This window comes from Anoplopoma fimbria, chromosome 20 (genome assembly GCF_027596085.1).
Source record: "Anoplopoma fimbria isolate UVic2021 breed Golden Eagle Sablefish chromosome 20, Afim_UVic_2022, whole genome shotgun sequence".
Taxonomy (NCBI): Eukaryota; Metazoa; Chordata; class Actinopteri; order Perciformes; family Anoplopomatidae; genus Anoplopoma; species Anoplopoma fimbria.
Window position 1 is genome coordinate 21936737 of NC_072468.1, and position 19579 is coordinate 21956315.

At 38.5% G+C, this 19579-nt stretch overlaps 2 protein-coding genes across 5 annotated transcripts; one reads left to right on the forward strand and one right to left on the reverse strand.

Annotated features, from left to right (window-relative positions):
• Window positions 1-2724: 2724 nt before the first annotated feature.
• psmc4 (proteasome 26S subunit, ATPase 4) lies at window positions 2725-9652 on the reverse strand. 3 transcript variants are annotated; one of them, XM_054621025.1, is made up of 11 exons: window positions 9551-9652; window positions 8838-8936; window positions 7767-7953; window positions 7097-7243; window positions 6222-6331; window positions 5976-6069; window positions 5580-5747; window positions 5280-5356; window positions 4759-4927; window positions 3561-3616; window positions 2725-3369 (listed from the first exon to the last, which is right to left on the reverse strand). In XM_054621025.1, exons 1-11 carry the CDS (start codon window positions 9581-9583, stop codon window positions 3256-3258), a joined length of 1254 nt encoding a protein of 417 aa, XP_054477000.1. In that variant the 5' UTR covers window positions 9584-9652; the 3' UTR covers window positions 2725-3255. The 3 variants fall into 3 exon arrangements, with proteins under 3 accessions (XP_054477000.1, XP_054477001.1, XP_054477002.1); XM_054621026.1 differs by having other exon boundaries at window positions 9363-9573; XM_054621027.1 differs by lacking the exon at window positions 9551-9652 and adding an exon at window positions 9138-9333.
• A 2854-nt stretch (window positions 9653-12506) lies between these two features.
• Window positions 12507-17995, forward strand: LOC129110079 (uncharacterized). 2 transcript variants are annotated; one of them, XM_054622230.1, is made up of 6 exons: window positions 12507-12592; window positions 14692-15054; window positions 16082-16351; window positions 16569-16631; window positions 16820-16963; window positions 17664-17995. In XM_054622230.1, exons 1-5 carry the CDS (start codon window positions 12523-12525, stop codon window positions 16930-16932), a joined length of 879 nt encoding a protein of 292 aa, XP_054478205.1. In that variant the 5' UTR covers window positions 12507-12522; the 3' UTR covers window positions 16933-16963; window positions 17664-17995. The 2 variants fall into 2 exon arrangements, with proteins under 2 accessions (XP_054478205.1, XP_054478204.1); XM_054622229.1 differs by having other exon boundaries at window positions 16820-17995.
• The last annotated feature ends 1584 nt before the right edge of the window (window positions 17996-19579 follow it).

Below are 19579 nucleotides of genomic sequence, written 5' to 3' on the forward strand. Positions count from 1 at the left end.
TTGAGTATCTGTGACACATAGCTTGTGTTTTTTTGTTAGGCTTATTACCAAGATATTGACTTTTAATAAGAAAAAAAAGATAGAAAGTCAACAAACAAAGAACGTTTCAGGTCCAGAACTTACGATTAACAAATTCAATTCAATTCAGTTTATTTTGTATAGCCCAGAATCACAAATTACAAATTTGCCTCAGAGGGCTTTACAATCTGTGCACATGCGACATCCTCTGTCCTTCCCTCACATCGGCACAGGAAAAACTCCTATATTGACTAAGCCTAAAGGCTTGACTCAACAATGAAGCCACGTCTTTGGTTTTTTTCTAGCTTTTTCCATTTGATTCCTCATGATTAACTTGATGTTTGTCCCGAGTCATTGTTTAAATAAAGTCACATGTTCTAGAACAGGATAAAAAAAAAAGACAAAAGATAACAAATTTCACATTCCATGCAAGAGATTATATTTAACAGTTAAGGTAAGTAACAAAAATTTACATTTGCTTACTTAATTTGACTCAGTGCTGGAAAGTGACTACATACATTTACTTAAGCACCTTACCTGAGTACTCGTACTTTACTTGAGTATTTCCAATTTCTGCTACTTTTGTACCTCTACTCTTATACAATTCAGAGGCAAATATGGTACTTTTTTACTCCAACACAAGTATTTAATAACTAGAGTTACTCGTTAAATTGGCCGATTCAGATTAATACAGGGTTATAATCAACAAATACATACTTTTGTACTTTTACTTCATTGAAAAAGTAAAGACTTAGCTAGGTTACTTGTAACAGAGTATTTCTAATGTTACACAGGTGTATTGCATCCTTGACTTAAGTAGAATATCTACCTCTTCCATCTCTGATCGCAATCATATACTGACAGAAATATTTTGTAATTACACGACAATAACAATAGATACAAAATCACTTTATTCTGAGGCTGCCAGTACACTGACTCTGATCTTGTCTATGTTTTTTGATGGTATAGAGAGAGCAAAATGGCTGCCCAACCACATCTGTACCAGCTATTTCATCACAGGTCCTCAGAAGCTCAAACCCGCATGGACGCTTTGGTGTCGGCCTTTTGGTGTCGACGCTTCCCTGGAAAGTACTTTGGTGAAAACCACAGGCTGGATAAAATATTTGCCAAGATGTCCCATTTACCAGAACTGTCAACCCTGCAACTCTGTCACTTCTATTTTGACCAGGTCACCTACAGGCTTCCTACCAGAGAACAGGTGAAACACAGGTGGGGCCAATACTTTGATTTCCACTTGTATATTCTCAGAATAATCATTTTTAGATTTTCTCTTATTATTCAAACTTAAAGTTAATGTACTACAGTAAAATCTGAGCAATTCCTCAAGGGCCTTTGGACCTTGAAGGGATTGTTTGGATGTTTTGAAGTGGGGTTGTATGGCGGTCGGCACGCCCCAACACAGGAGGTGAGCGATGTCCTGTTGTTGACGGGGGCAGCAGCAAAACCTATTTATGTCACCAAAAAATAAACATCTCCGTTTAAGTGCATGCTTTATTTAGATTATTTTCAATACTTTACTTTAACATCAGACAGGCACTTCCGAGAGTTATATCCATCTATGCTCTCTTCAAAGCCCCCCCGACTCCACTGACAGAAACAGTCATTTTACCTAAAGTTTGCTTGTGAATCAACCTGTCGAAAAAGGTTGTCTGACAGTAAGGTAAAACAGTGAAAATATTCTAAATATAGCAAACACTTAAACTGATATTGACTTCTTTGAGGTGTCTTTCTTTTAAAATACATTTGGCTCCGGCCCCCGTCCACAGCAATACATGAATCCGTGCTGCTACAGCTGTCTGACTATGGATAAGTACCTCATACAACCCCACCTCAAACCGTCTAAACTATCCCTTTAACCTGTCCATTAAAAAAAAAAAAAAAAAATCAATACTGTGGGTGGACAAAAGGTCATATTTGCTGTGTAGCTTGGTGTGCAATTTGTTCTGCCGGCACTGCCGCTATAATGAATGGTCTTCCTCCCTCTTGTGGCCTAAAGGGAGAGCTGCAACCTCAGGCTGCACTATTTCGACTCATGGGCAAGCTTAAAACAGGAGAGGCAGAGGGCCACGGAGCAACACGGAAGACGGCATTTAAGCAACAACCGTGAAGCCCGGCCCAGCACCGGCGTCCGCCTGAGTGTACTCTGTCAGCTCCAAAATCCAAACACGGGCAGCAGCACATCCACTAAAGAGTACATTCATATGATGTATGGCCACCGCTGTTAACGACCAACAACCTTAAGCTTTTGTCTCAAAGCCACAAATACAATCTGTCTTGTTAGAGAAGTTAATGTTGAGCATGTGTCTGATGTTTGATGTGATACCAGCATAGATAACACTTTAATGTGTGTGTGGGAGATATGGTTCATTTCTTGAAAAAGTCAGGCTAATGCAAATACAATTTATATTAATCAATTTTAATCATTTGTAAAAGTAATTAAATCCAGCCTTAAGGGCAACGTTTACTATCTATCTAGTTGCTTTTGGCAAAATTCCTCAAAAGAACATTTTGCTGGCATGAAACATAGCACCACTATAAATTCCAGCCATGGCAGATTATAGCCGAGGTAATTGCTGCATCCACAATTTACAATAATCACAACCAGGGCTTCTATTAAAGATTATAAAGAATAAAGAATAAAATTCCCCCCATCCCCTACCATTACAGAAGACAATCAGCCAATAATCAGATTGGACCCAGGTATTTATTTTGCAGTTTTGTTTAAAAGCTCTAATTAAAACATCCAGGTGATGGCAAGAAGAAAAATCTTAACTCAATGCTAGTTGTATCATGAAGTATCTTCAGTTAAAAGCCATATATTTCAAGGCACAAAAACAATAACCAACATTCATGTTTTTTTTTTTATTGAAAACATTTTAATGGATTTTGTTTTTATGTTATGTCTTCTTAAGTGAATACATATAGACACAAATGTTCTATCCTAGTTACAGTCAGGGCCAGATATTGTTAGGGACCGGTAGAGTGCCTGTACAAAAAGCACTCCTTCACATAAGTAGTGTGTCTTCTCAAGGCTGGAGACAAGGCTGACGGGTGTAATCTGACATTAGGCCTTGTGATGCAGTGAGTAAATTTAGTCAAAAAATCAATGCCAACGTCAGGGACTGCAAATCCACAAAAGACACACAGTAGATACGGAGACAAAGACGTAAATCAATAACAAACTTGTGTGTCTGGACACCTTTTTTTTCCCTCTCTCTACTTGTAGAACTCGTGCTCCTGCTCGTCCTTTTTGATGACGGTCTTGTAAGCTTTTTCAAAATCTTTGGCCAGGACGATGTATCTGTTCTCACGTACTGCCAACATGCCGGCCTGAGACAGCAGAGGAAGACATAAACAGAAGGAAGAAATCAAAGACAAATACATTTTGACATATTTATGGATACTATACACAAAGTAAGATTGATTTTTTTCCACCTATTCTTTTCATTTTGCACTGCTCCGAGAAAAATAAATGAAAAGGGTTGGGTGCAAATCAACAGATAATCAAAGCTCCAGCTCACCTCCTGGCAGATGGAGTTGATATCGGCTCCAGAGATCTTGTCTGGTCTCGCCACATCTGTACATCGGTTAAGGACAACTTAACAACACATCAATGTCAAAATGCAAGAAACAACACATCAGAGCTGTGTTTACAGAAGGAATATTGGAATGAAGCAGTGTAAACAGATTGCAGACTCTCGCCTCGAACACAGTTAAAATTGCAAATAAACCAGCTGTTGTATGTTTTGATAGGAGTTGACCCTTTTTGCACAATCAGTTTTGCAGGCAGCACAAACAGTCCAAAACATCTACGCTGTTATCCTGCATGAAGTGAGTCTTCTAGCATCCACAGAAAGCTGTTATCAGTCAAATGGGATGTGAACATAATCCCAGTTTTGACACCACAGACGACAACACATAACTTGTTCAGCTCACACTCAGAGCTATGTGTTAAATGTGACACCGATGCAACCAAATGTGTGATGCCAAACATCATTGGTCATTAACTATATAGCTACAAAAGCACAGGAATAGGACTAAAGAGTTCCTGCTGTTAAGATCTTTGTAGTTAAAGATTAGGTAGTGTGCAAGTCCTCACTCATATGACTGGATAATAAACACTAAAAAAGGTACATTCTAACTTCTAGTTACCAAGTAAGTATGATATTAAATTTAGTTCTATTAATATTCAAAATTTGAAATCTGTACTGTACAAACCGGTTCTATTTCAACACAAGCTCTACCCTGTTGTAAAGGTTTACAGGGGTAACGATGCGCGTTTTTAGCATCCCTGACATTAAGCAATCTTCCCATCATGAGCTAAATATCTATCCACCCAAATAGACTGGTTAAGTACTACACTAACACATGTACCACCCAGTACTACACACACACACATTCATTTAAAACCAGGGTAAAAAAAAAAAAAGCCCCAAGGGAAAATGTTTGTAAGTTTTGAAATACTAGACAACATAGTACCCAGCTAGGAGGAGGAAGTATTGGCAGCAGTACAAGAAAATGCTAACCCTATGCATGCAAATACAACATCCTTTACTGTAAACAAGTTCAATCGTATCATGTTGGCCAAAATCCAACAGGGAGCACAAAAAGCCCTCTGAAAGGGATTCTATTTTCACTCTGTTACACACACACACGCACGCACACACACACACACACACACACGCACGCACACGCACACGTTATTGAACCAAAGGATACAGTCCTCCAGGTCCACCTCCTCAGAGAGATTCATTTTACTGGTGATTGTGGAGAAAACGAGACGTTTCTGCCTGCGGTCGGGCAGGGGGAACTCAATCTTTCTGTCCAGACGACCAGGACGCAGCAGGGCCGGGTCCAACGTGTCTGCTCTGTTGGTGGCCATGATCACCTAAGAGGGGGTTCAGATGTGAGCATGATGGTACAATTTAGACACATAACATGTTTGCTTCTGGGCCAAATGCACATATAGTATCTTGGGCAGTCCTTTGAAACTGGTAACCTAAAAGTAAAAAAGACATAGTTCCTTGAAAATAGCAGCCACCTTCTTTATATACTGAAGGTTTTTTTTGTGCAAGTCCGTGCTGCATTTGCCTTCTAAAGAAAAGTCCATTTAAGGTTTTGAAGATTGACAACATAATCCCGCTGCGGGTGCTTGCTAAGGAGAATGAATGGACAGAGGGCATAGTGGATGAAGCTCGAGCTCCATCAAGAGTTTTCTCTGACAGGTGGACTTAGCTCACCTTGACATTGACGTTCTGGTCAAAGCCGTCCATTTGATTGAGCAGCTCAAGTAAGATTCTCTGCACCTCCCTATCAGCTGCAGAAAAAGCAAAAATGACAAGGTCAGATGAAAATAAAAAATAAAAGGTAACCTGATGTTACTGCTTTTACAAGGATGTGATCAGGGAAACGCAAACACATCTTTAAATCAGAATCTTGACTTTAATAAAAAAAGAAATAGGATACCCTTTGTCTCTACAAACTACAAACAGAACATGGGTTGTATACATCAAGTCTACATGTAAGTCACACGTTCATACCTCCAGTCTGTGCATCAAAACGCTTCGTGGCGATGGCATCGATCTCATCAATGAAGATGATGGCCGGAGCATTTTCCTTTGCCAGCCTGAAGACATCACGCACCATACGGGGGCCCTCACCCAAATACTTCTGAACAAACTCAGAGCCCACCACACGGATGAACGCCGCTGGGGACAGAGCAAATAATTATTATTGACTGTGGATACTCCATCAATATTCCATAACTGAAATACAGTGTCTCTGATGTTTTAAATAATGACATAATATGTTTTATAGTGTTTGAATCCATCTTGGGTTGTCAACATTAAAAGGGGGAAATGGCTTTTTATCTACTTTGGAATAAAAAAATATCCAAGTATATCAACACATGAAGGTGTCTCATATGTAGGACTTACCTGTAGTGTGATGTGCCACAGCCTTGGCCAACATGGTCTTACCACAACCTGGAGGTCCGTACATAAGGACACCCCTGGGTGGGTCAATGCCAATCTGAGAAAGGAAATACACCAGTAAATATGTATCTAGGGCAGGTTTTCAAATTTTTTCTTTGAACAAATTTGTGTTATTTCACTCACTGATAAAAGTGGACGTGTAAAATCTGTGAATAGCATTTGTTGTCTTATTTTTTTAGAATATCTGACCTGTTTGTAGAGCTCAAAGTGTGTGAGAGGCAGCTCTACAGCTTCTCGGACTTCCTGCTTTTGAATGTCCATACCACCAATGTCAGCATACATCACATCTGGCTTTTGGTCTGGGAGCAGAAACACAGAGAAAAGGAAAGTTTAATTTGCTATTCAAACTACATTCTTTAAAAAAGGTACAATGTGTAAGATCTGGCCAGAATTTTAGTTTATGTTGTATGTTCTGATAGGAGTTGACCCTTTTTCTTTGTGAGTTCACTTTTTGCACAAATCAGTTTTGCAGGCAGCCCAAGCAGTCCAGAGCATCTACGCTGTTTTCATGAAGTTGCATGAAGTGAATCTTGTAGCATCCACAGAAAGCTGTTATCAGTCAGATGGGTCTAACCTGTGTAACAGCTGCAACAGAATGTTTGCTGAGCCTGCAGAGAGTCTTGGCAGTTACCCGGGATCAGAACCCAGGCACTGGCGTGATAGCAGTGATATTTTTCACCAGCTCTCAGAGTATTAGCCGTTTGGTCAAATGTTGTGTATTCTTGCCCTGCTGTTTGTTAGTAGTTGTTTTTTATTTTATTTTTTTTTTATAACCTATGAGTGTAAATGTAGATAGTATGGAGCCAGTAGTAGAGCTGAAACGCTGACTCCTTTTTGTTTGGAGCATGTAGCTATATCTTACACATTTTACCTTTAACAACTTCAAGAAAATTACATTTATGCCTTTTAAACAGATATATAAAATTAATATAACAATAGTAAAAAATCTTCTGTGACACTGGTAGAAATATGTAAACTCCTCATTTGACCACAGTCGTCTTTGTTGAGGAGCGAAAAACCAAACCAGTAAACCCTCTGGGAGAAAGTGGTTGTTAGTGTTTTACCTGACGTCAGCATCATGATGCTGCTGTCAGCTTCAGGAGGGAGCACATCCACCAGAGCATTGCTGTGCTTGTGCAAAGCCACTGAGGCGTTGGGCTTCAGCAGCTCTCGGTCGATGGTGCTCAGGATGCGCACATAGTAGTTGGACCCTGAGAGCAGAACAAGGATGAATAAAAAAGGAGAAAGAACACAGGAACAAAGCTCTTTACAGATTTGAAACATGTTCTTCACACTGAATAATTAAAATTTGACGGCACACAGTACATCTCGTCTAGGTTCTCTCTCAGGACTCTGAAAGCCAGAACACGATAAAGCCTTCAAATACACAGCATATATGTAACATTTGCTATTTCATTCATATTTAAATTCTCTGCATTTTCTGTTTAACAATTTATTTTCAGTCATTCTGTTTTTAATGCATACTATTTTGCTTTCCATTTATCTCTTGGAAACTTCATGCAAGTAAGAATGGAATTGTTCATCAGTACAGAAAGTACCCCGATAATATTAAGCTTGACACTAACTTAGCCAAAATTTCAGCCACTCTTTAAATGCCATTATACAATGAATCTGAAATGTCTTCCTGAAATTGTCACTGTTAATGAGCACAGCTGTCCATATTTTTAGCACTTAAAGATCAATATCGGCAGCATGTAATATTGTTTATGTTACCTGTGGTGGAGCCGACAATGGCTGTGTTCTGATCAACAGCTTCCAGGAACTGGCCAATGACAAGTGGGATGCTCTGTATCCTCTTCACCTCCTCCTGGGCATGGAGAAACTCTTTCTTTAGGTTCTTCTGTTCATCTTTGATGTACTCCTCCTGCACCTCCAGGAACTCCAGCTCCTGCTGCAGCTTCTGCAAATGCACAACAAAAAGGGAAAAAGGGTGAGAGCCTGCTAGAGATGACAGTACCATACATCTGCCGGCTGGATGTCATTGACCAAAGTAGTTAGTAGGTAGATCGTGTGTGAACATGAATAGTTGAAGAACCACAACAACAACAACAACAACAACAACAACAACTTTTTAGAACAAACATTTTGAAACCCCTTCTGGGTAAATAAACAGTAAAATCCTTGACCCTTCCACTTAGCACTTATTGTATTCGTATTAGTTTGTTGCACTTATTGTATTCGTATTAGTTTGTTGCACTTATTGTATTCGTATTAGTTTGTTGCACTTATTGTATTCATATTAGTTTGTTGCACTTATTGTATTCGTATTAGTTTGTTTCTGTACTTTTGCTCTGGTTTATGCTCTTAGATGCTTGTTTAAGAAAGGAGATGCACTTATGACTTCTGGTGACTAGTAGTTCTCTTGAATACCTATGTTGAATACACTTATTGTAAGTCGCTTTGGATAAAAGCGTCTGCTAAATGACTGTAATGTAAATGTAATGTAAAAGAGGAATCTATGATTACTTCAAAATACCTTATGCATGAAAAAACAATCTTAAATACATAAGGACATTTAATCATCCAAAACTCCACAAGAACATCATATTCTCTTATAAAACATCAATATATTTATATTATATTTATTCCTGTTCTATCTCTATTTTGTTGTATAGTATGTGTATTTATTGTCTGTGTCTGTGTAGTTGTATAGTATGTGTATTTATTGTCTGTGTCTGTGTAGTTGAGCTGCTGCAACACTTGAATTTCCCCCATGGGGATCAATAAAGGAATATAATAATATAGTGGGCACCTGGTCACACAAATGTAATAAGTGTTTAAGACCTTGTATCTGCTGTAAAGGTCCTCAAGATCTTCTGGTTCTGGTGCCAGGAAAGAAAGACCAGTCTGGGGTCTGGAGGTCAGTATGGCCGGCATCTCTTCCTGTAACAGATGAAAGCATCAGTATCACATTTAATATGAACAATATAGTGTATTTATCAGAAAATACACATTTATGTCAACGTCACAGGCTGTATTCAGCTCAGGAACAGACGCCTGAATGTGATAATCAAACCTTTACAGATAAACAACACCTGTATGCTCCGTTATTGACTTGAACCCATCACACAAACACTAGCTTACCGTTAGCTTAGAGCTAGCTCCTAGCCAGCTAGCTTACTGAAACAGCTTGTAAAAGCAACAAAAAAACAATTTAAAGTCTATTTTGATACTCTGTCGAACAACAACAGCGTAGTATGAAATCGTATAGCTTCATAAAACCATCGACATTGTTAGTAAATCAGTCTTCTCAAGCTCAGCAGACACCAGGCTAACGCTAGCGGCTAGCTCGCATGACATAGCAACTACCGTAAAGCGAGCAGCGAGTGAATTGGCAGCTTTACGGCACGGCAGCGTCACCAAGACAACACGTATTGGAACACTGCGACAAAACAGCCGAGGACAGCAGCACTCCGACGGCTCAGCGGACAGAAGGTCGCCCCGGCAACGGTGTGTGATTTAAGAGAGAAACAGGAAACAATGTCTCTGGTTCATACCGGGCTCTTCTCTACGGCCACGATGTCCTCCATGTTGAGAGATGACGAGCGTCTGACGTAATGACGCAGGAGGTTGGCAGAGGGGAGTCTGGGAAATGGAGTCCATCAGACAGGCAATTACCTACCTGCTACATAATAATGATATATATATATATATATATATATATATATATATATATATATATATATATATATATATATATATATATATATATATATATATATATATATATATATATATATATGTATATATATATATATATATATATATATATATATATATATATATATATATATATATATATAGCACACTGCTGCCCTTCTTGTCAAGTTTGTTGTAAACCCTAACCCCAAACCCTAACCCTAACCCTAACCCTAACCTCTTCCTGTCAGCTGTCGAGATGCTGCTGCTCCAGCAGACCACTGCATAAAAAAATGGCTGATGCCACCACAGAGTCAAAGAAGGTCTTCAGGAGTGCTCCCTGCACTCCAAAGGACCTCAGTCTCCTCAGCAGATACAGTCTGCTCTGACCCTTTTTATAAAGTCCATTTGTGTGATTAGTCCAGTCCAGTTTATTGTTCAAGTGAACACCCAGGTACTTATAAGATTGCACAATCTCAATGTCCTGTCCCTGGATGTTCACTGGTTCTGGAGGACAGTGTTTACCCGGCGAAGTCCACCACCAGCTCTTTGGTTTTACCAGAGTTGATCTGGAGGCGGTTCCGCTGGCACCATCCTATGAAGTCCTGGTTCAGTTCTCTGTATTCCCTCTCATCGCCGGCGGAGATGAGGCCGACGATTGCAGAGTCGTCAGAGAACTTTTGCAGGTGGCAGGTAGCAGAGTTGTGTTTGAAGTCCGATGTGTAGATGGAGAAGAGGAATGGAGTCAGAACGGTTCCTTGTGGGGCCCCCGTGATGCAGGACACCCGGTCTGACTCACTCCCTTATCCTCACATACATGAGGATATATACACATATATATATGTATATATACATACACATATACATATATATATGTATATATACATACACATATACATATATATGTGTATATGTGTATGTATATAAACATATATATGTATATATATATATATATATGTATATACATATATATATGTATGTATATTTACATATATATATGTATATGTGTATGTATATATATATATATATATATATATATATATATATATATATAAATATGGGAGGTTGAAGGCCAAACTCAGAGCCATACTGGACAATCCCTCTCACTATCTCCATGTAGAAAACAAACTAAAACTTTGTAATTATTTTGGAAGCAAATTACTTTAGAAAATATTATGCACATTCTCTTCACAAAAATGTACAGCTCTCTCATTTTAACTTGTACTTGCAATTTAACTTTAAGGCTACTTCTACTCACTTTTTATATTCTTAATTATTATTAGATTATTATGAGATTTTTTTTATTGTCTACTTTATGTATTCTTTATGTTTGCTGACTTTCGATGTTTTGGCTTTTTAATCTTTTTTATGTTCTCTTACCATGTTTTTTCCTTGTTATGTGGAAAAACTACTTTGCAATAAACATTCACAGTACATCCTGTCAGACTAAATTGGCAATAAACTTTTCATATGACTATTGTTGTAGTTTTACACAGTCCCAGCTGAGACACATTCACCTGCCTTTTAAAGAATATAAAATGAATAAAATAAATGCTAATTATTATAGAATGGCATACAATTTTACGTTCGGATTTACGTGAAAATAGAGAATTATTTGAAACCGTTTTTTAGTGTATTTTTTTGACATAACCTAACCACAGGCAGGTGAAGTGTTCACTGATACATTAGTGGGTGTGCAGGAAGCTGTATCCTCCTGTTGCAGAGATGGGGGTCTTTGCACCTCTGCAAGTTCTGTTATTCTTTTCTCTTGCGTGGGTGCACACATGGAAAGATGACACCATTGTCTCTCAGCAATGCATAAGCCTACACTTCTGGCTGTTGAGAAACAAGGTTTAAGCGAGCTGTGCATGCTAGACAACAATAAAAGTCAGCAATGAATTTGTTCCTCTTGTTGAGTTTGAAGGTTCATTCTTGACCATGAAACCGCAGCAGATAAAACAATCAAGGGGCTGATACAGTTAGGGATGCATGGTTACTTTTTTCAATCCTGATACCGATACCAATACCTGGGCTTGGCTGATATAACTCATACATCTGCAACTTGGTACAAATCTTCAAAATTAAGAGGAATTACAATTCAAGTGTAAATCTTTTTAATGCAGTAACAAATAGGTCAACACTTACACAGGACATATCAGTATCCCTTCTCACAGTACTCTCTCGTTCTGGAGCTTTCAATCACATGGTCTTCATCAGCAGTTCTTGATTCTTGATCTTGGAAACAACAGTTGACTCAACAATCTCTACTTATTTGCTCATGTTCCAGACAAAAAAGTAAGTGGACCTTTGAGATTCTTTTTTGGGCTGAATGTGATCAAGATTGAACAGTCATCTCAACTTTTCGGATGTCATGAAGCCCTTAAAATGTTCAGATTTAAGGAAAGCTTCATGAGAATTGAGCAAACTTCATCTGCTGATGAAGAGAATGTGATGTAGTGGAAAGCTCTTGAACAAGAGAGATACTGTAGTTTTGTCAACTGTGTACAATGCAACCAAAGACATGCTCAAACAATCATAGAACCACATCCTGTTACAGTGCTTTCATTTTCAATCTGTATTTATTTTATAGTAGACTTTTTTTATATACTGTATTTTTTCAATTCATTTAATTTCTTTGCAGAAGTTAAGAAATATACATAAAGTATTATACGATTTGGACTGTGTGACATTTAAAGGCAACAGCAGATTAACATATTCCAGCCTCTGGGGGAGTGGTGTAACAAATGTCTCCATGTGCCTCATCTGTCTGCACTCAAAGGAGGTAAAGAAGTCATTATAGAGAGGCATGTTGAAGTTCATTTTGTCTGGGATGCATCACAGCTTCATAGTGACGAAATGGGGATGGACACAGTGGATATTCTTCTTCTTTATGGTCGCAGGTACAATTTTTTGATTGACATATTTTTGGATTGATAGATGACAGATGTGTGTTTATCATAGTGATCATATGCTTTTTACTCATTACTCAATTCAACACAGTGGGTTTTATCATAAATGCTTTGCAGCCTCATTGACGGGAATTTATTTCTCAAATCCAACCTTAACCAAACAGACGGTTGACATTGTTTCCTGTAAGTGAACAGGTTTTATTCAGGCATTTTCCTTTAGTGGTTTATTTGTTGTGGTATTGACACCGGTGTGTGTGTATGTTCACTCTGTAGTGTATTTTTCCGATATGTAACAAGAACAACAACAAGCATCAGTTTAGATGAAGAAAGCAGAGGCAAAAACTGACATTTCAAACCTCATGAAATTAATTATTTTGGGGCAAATTGCTTTTTTTCCTCTCTTATAAGCACCAGTGGGTGTAGGCGACTCCCGTTCTTGTGCTACACTTGTTATTCCGTTATAACTTTTAAAAACTGTGATAAAAGCAATCTGGGTTTGACAATAACCTGTTGTTAAACACCGACCTTATCAAATATTTGCACGCTAGATTCTTCTCCATCAGTGGATCAAGTCAACAAAGCTTGTGGGTAGCGCAACAAAATATCTCTTTAATTCCAATGATTATTATCTAGATCATCATTTTTTTCAATTATTCTTGTTTGCTCTTATTGAACAAGTGTAAAGGTAGAGGGGAGAGAGAGAAAGGGTATGTACAAGATCAGCAACCTCAGTAAGTGAAAGCTAAAACCAACAGACAGAGAAGGCACATATCCTCCTTTCAGCTAATTACAAGAAAAAATATATATTAAGAACTTTGACCCTTCCAGAAAAATCCACAATTATTCAATTTATGGAAAATCCAATTTCACTTCTTCTTTATGCTTTAAATAATATGCTTTAAATAATGTCTCACAAAGATAAAGTTCGGTAGCATGCAGTTTCTTGCTGCTGAGCTGTGCACCTCTTTGTCTACATTTGGATTTTTATTACATTACATTACATTACATTACAGTTATTTAGCAGACGCTTTTATCCAAAGCGACTTACAGGAAGTGTATTCAACATAGGTATTCAAGAGAACTACTAGTCACCAAGAGAACTACTAGTCATTCCCTGAGATTTCTATGGTGGAAGTGAAAGATCCATGTCCATATTTTATTTACAGTATGTTATTTTGGGGCATGGTTACTGTTTGTCCAAATGAGCCATAACCTGTGAATTTAAGGTGCAATGCAATGTTAAGGTGCTTAACAGAAAATATCTTTCAATAATCTGAAAAATAAAGTGTAGGTGACCCTGCAGCTGTCACATGATCAGAAAATCCCTACTCCCAAAATAGTTTTTCCTTTTAGAGAGCTGAGGGATGACATCATTGTGTAGGCCAACCAGGAATTCAGCATCACACTGATTCCCACGAAAAAAAGTTTTTCCATCTGATTTTGGATTTTTGCAGAAAATAATCTCTGTGGCAAACAAAAGTTTATGATACCCACACATGTTTTGTTCACAAAGATAATCCTCACAAATGAAGACCATTTTTTATGCTTGAAGAAGATATGTAATCGCCAGAAGTAAAAATCCAACATTAGGCTGTAAACAAACTACACCGCAGTCACATGACTTCACGTGACCAACACTAAGCTAAAGGAGGACTAGGGATCAATGTGATGAGGTTTAATAGACTCATTTAGCCACTTGCTATTTTTTTTAAGACACGTAAAAAGCTTAAAATTTCACAAGGGTCTAGCGTTATAATCTCTGAATCTTATGTTAACCACAGACCTGATTTCAAGCATCGTACCCGTTGACTTTGGAGAGGAGGGAACCAGAAAAATGCATAAAAATCCTGACTCATTGCCAGGTTTAGGACTCATTCTTGCACCCTTCTGTTAAGTTAAAAAACTAAAACTCACATGTACAAACATTATAGTCTTTTCATGCATCCAGTCAGTCGCTGCCCGTAACTATATTCACCACCATCATAACACAATTTTTTTAAGAACTAAAGAGATGGAGGTTGAGCAGTTTGGTGAATGGTACTGTTAAGGTTACTTCATTCATTCTGTGATCTTTCTGGCTGTTTCTTCAGGTACTCGCTCTCTGGTCACAGTCCACCAGCCTCCTGTGCTCACCACTGCTCTGGGTCATGATGTTATGATGCCGTGCCAACTCAACCTCTCCCCCGATGAGAGAATGGTGACCCCGCCGGTTCTGTACTGGCTCTACGTAACACAGGACAACACTAACAACCCCAGACTGTGGGTCCCCACTGAGAAATACGAGGGGCGTGTTGAACTTCTGGACAAAAATCGGACCACTTCAGACAAGTCCATAGTCTTGAAGAATGTCCAGTGGGCCGACAGTGGGAGGTACCTGTGCAAACTGTCCATCACCACACACAAGGATAAAAGCTTCAGGAGGAAAGGAAATGAAACTTCACTGAAGGTTTATGGTAATTCAACGTTTTTGATTTTTTTATATTCCAATTAGGGGCGTTGATATTTGAAAAAAAGATGTTCGTCGTGTTAATAAGGTTAATAGGCATTTGATAATATGGTTTAAATTATCCAGCGCCTCTTAAATCGTTTACACTTCTTTCCTTTCTAGCTTTGTCCATCTCCTCCCCTAAAGTTTTGGTTTGTCAGAAGGATTAACAAACCAAATCTGAGGGGTAGGAATCAGGTTCAGGGCTAAGATGATACATTTACGTGACCTTTTTGGATAGACAAACCCCTATAAGGCAGGGTAAGGGCTGCACAGTCATCTCTAACCAAACTGTAAAAACATGTTGGTTGTGATTTTGTCCTCATGAACTTCTCAAGAAATGTTGAAACACGTAAATAAAAACCAAAAAAACTTCTGGCCTTTGTTTTACTGACCAGGTTTTACATTGGGGGTGAAATGAGGAAGAACAATCATAAACATCATTCTGAGTGCATTGATTTTGGGAATGAACTGAAATTCCCATGTTATCATGTGTCACAATGTTTTCTGGTTTCTCTAAATTACTAGGAAATAGGAAATAGCTATGTCAGGTTGACTTTTGGTAAAGTACCACTCACTGCATAACGAGAAAAGTGTGATCTTTCATTTCAACTTTTCCAAATAAATAAACCCTCAAATTTAAATATCACTGATAGATAAAGTTAATATATGACATTTTTTGTTCTAAACTAAAAGGAAAAAATATGCTTGCGGACAACCTGCATGTAAACAATTATTAAAAAGGTTAATACAGAACACCTACAATTTTGCTTTAAGCTAATTCATTGGGCAAAAACTATTCTGTGTAAGTATCCAGATTCCTTGTGTACACCAGTCTTCATGGTATATGAAGCACATAGACTTGGCTCAAAATTTTGAAGATAGAGAAAAATGTAATGAAAGTAGACAGAAGCTTCAATGCAAATGTGTTTCTTTCTGAGTTATGTGTTAACATGCTGTGTTCTCACCTGTGTGTCTGCCTGCGTCTCTTTCAGACACCATGATCTTTAACCTCACCACCCACAACGACTCTCTGCTCTGGTGCGAAGTAAACGTGACCCCGGACCCCGGATTTGTTTTGTCCATTTTTCATAATGGCTGCACACTGCAACCTCCTGAGCATGCTCCACGGGATGCGGGCGCAGGTCTGCCCTACGTCACGCTCTCCAAGAACATCCGTCTGAGGAGTGAAGGAGTATACGAGTGTCAGCTGCAGCTGAACGGAGAACTGATAACTAAAAGGATCTTCCACTACCAGCCGGAGGGTAATAACCTCCGTAATGAAGATGATAAAATAACACAAATGCTGCCATAAACACTCTCTTTACCCAGTTATTGCAAATGTTCAGCCTGCAGGCTTCCACATGATCTCTGAAAACAACAGTGGATATGCTTTCAAAACTGCACTTTACAATTTCAAAGCTTCAACAGGCAGAAATCTTGCACTATGTCAACAACACTTTTTGACCTTTTTCTCCTTAGTGACTGAAGTTGGAGGAGACGCTGACAAAAATGGTTCCCTAACATGTTCAACAGCTGTCTTCGGTGAGTCTGTCCAAAGACAAGTTCTGGAAAAAATGTTTCATACACATTAAAAAAAAACGTAGAATCTAGCGATGCAGAAAGTGGGCTTTGTAATTGGAGAAATTATTACAATAAACCCAACACTGTATCAATGTGTGATTTCATTTTAGGATGCTTATGCTTCATATCAGTGGTTTTGTGTTTCTCAGAGCCAAGTGTGGTGGTGTTTCCTGAGCCGTGGATCCTGTACATTGCTCTCCTCCTGGTGCCAATCATCATCCTGCTGAGCATCGTAACTACCATGCTGATGCACAGATGCTGAGGTTGTCAACATCTGGCTGAAACAGGAAAAAGTAAGCAATGGTGATCCAGGCTCTACAGCAAAGGCAACATCAGAACCAGGGACATCAGCTTCTGCCCATTAAAGTTAAAAGGGGAGGACTTTGAAACAGACTACAGGCATAACTGTTCCTTCTTAATTCAGGGGTAGAACCCGTCAAAATCCCAATGCATCATAACGGTCCACCACGGCTGTCCCATTTACAAAAACACAGCCAGCCCACAGAATCCACAATGAACCAATCAGCATCTTCATGGTACTTTCCGGTTCATTGTTAAGTCTATATCCAAAGCCGGGAAAAAACCTGGTGTTTTCCGAGCTCACGCTGCCACCATCAAAAATAACCACCGTTAAATATACCAAATGATGTGGATTTTTAAGGTAAAAATGCAAGTTGTGGGTTCCTATGACTAAAGCAAACCACAACACACTATGTGTCTATGTTTATACATTTAAGGAAGACGTAACAAACAATTTATTTTTCCTGGTGTGACATCTGCGGCCTCCTGTAACTATTTGTCTACTATCTCAGAATGTAAACTGTATATGACTGTGAATAATATTGCATAGAGAGGTAATAGAGTATCAAAGGGAATATGAAATTATAGACTATGTTATTGCTCTTATTTATTCATTCTGACTGATCTTTTGTTAAATGTACAGTCTCATGTTGATACTAGTCATATGTTGTGACTTTGGTTTTGATTTCGCAGGAACGGTTTGCTCTTAATCAGAAATCGAAGGAAATCCCTGCCCACGCCTTCCTCTTTCATTCTAAATGTAAATGTCTGGTTCGCCTTTCTTTTGGAGCATCAGTTTCAGAAATGCAGCGAAATGGCACTGGCTTAACTTAAAGCAAAAACCTAAACAACATGCAATAAATAAAAAATCTGTGGCTGAAACTGAGAGACAAAACTCAAATCACCTTTTAATTAAAAAGTATTGTATATCGCTGCATCAAGCCTTTTTGTACAAGAGTCCCTGAAGCATGAGTGGATATTTATCGTATGTGTTCTTGCTGTTATTGAAGTTAATCCACATATTTTTAAAAAAATGAAAAGGGATGTTAGTGGAATTAGGGTCAGGAAGGTCACACACACACACACACACACACACACACACACACACACACACACACACACACACACACACACACACACACACACACACACACACACACACACACACACACACACGACACACACACCGGGAGGATGCATTTGTCAGAGCAAGGACAGGCATGCAATCAGCAGAGTAATCCTCACTGCTGGCATAATGAAATGGCCAAAACGAGAGATCAGCCCACTCACACACACACACACACACACACACACACACACACACACACACACACACACACACACACACACACACACACACACACACACACACACACACACACAAACACACGACTGATTCCCTTCTGAGTCAGAGAGCAAGTCAGTACACCTATATGGTTACATGTGGTTGTGTGGCTGTGTGGCTGTGCGAGCCCATCTATGGGGTTAATGACAGAGATATAGAGCAGTGGTGGCTAGAAAAGTGGTTTAAAACAGTCAGTTGTCAGTTGAAATGTCAGAGAAGCAGGCTGAGAACGAGTAAGGTGTAAATAGAAACTGTCCATCTAGTCTCTCTCTCTCTCTCTCTATCTCAAAGACAGTGAAACCTCCACTAATCAGGGGCTGAATTAACAAAAATGTAAAACCCTGGTTTCATTAACAGTATATTAATGAAAGTAACATTGTTTATTCATTGTAACAAATGAATGTCATGTAAACAACTTAAAATATTCTAATTATATTTTTTAAAAGAGCTGTTATCTGTTATGCCGTACAGCCTACAGTCATGGACGGATTATGAGACAGCAGACAGTAACCTGCCAACAGAGCCACAAACTACAGCCTCCAAAATGGCCGTAAACTTGACCTCTCTAACACAGCTCCAACGAAAAAACTGGACATTAAAACCTTCATGGAGGGAGGATTTATTGCAGGGCTGTTGTATTAGACTGCTGTAGTTTTAGCAAGGTGAGCTTTCATGTTGTGTCTCTGCTTTGCTCTGTCCTGCCCATGTATGACCTCTATGCATCAATACATTATTGTTTCTATTTTTTATCCTTTATATTTCTTTTCATAATCAAATGATTTCACATAGACTTTTAGTACAAACTTAAACTAATTCAACCTTTGAATCTTGGGTTGGAAATCCTTTTTTTTTTTTTAATGTAATGTCTTTGGATTCAATGTGTTTTGTAGAAAATTAAAAAAAAACGTCTTCACATCATATGATTCTAATATAACTGTATTTTTCTGTGATATCAGGGACAGTTCTCTTTCTCCCAACAGGTGGTAGTTTCTGGAAGCAATGCAAACATCATATAAAATCAGTGTTGCCATAACAACAAGCTCCTCCTCCTCCTCCTCCTCTTCTTCTTCTTTCTCCATCCCTCTACCAATTAATCAAATTTTTCTGTCTGTAAATATAATATTTCAGTTATTGTTGATTTTCTACTGTTTCTTATTGCTTATTTATAATACTTGTTTTTATTTTTTTCATTTTTTTTATTTTTTATCTTGTCTTTCTTCTACTATGTCTCTTGTGTGCACTTTACTCTATGCTGCTGTAAACC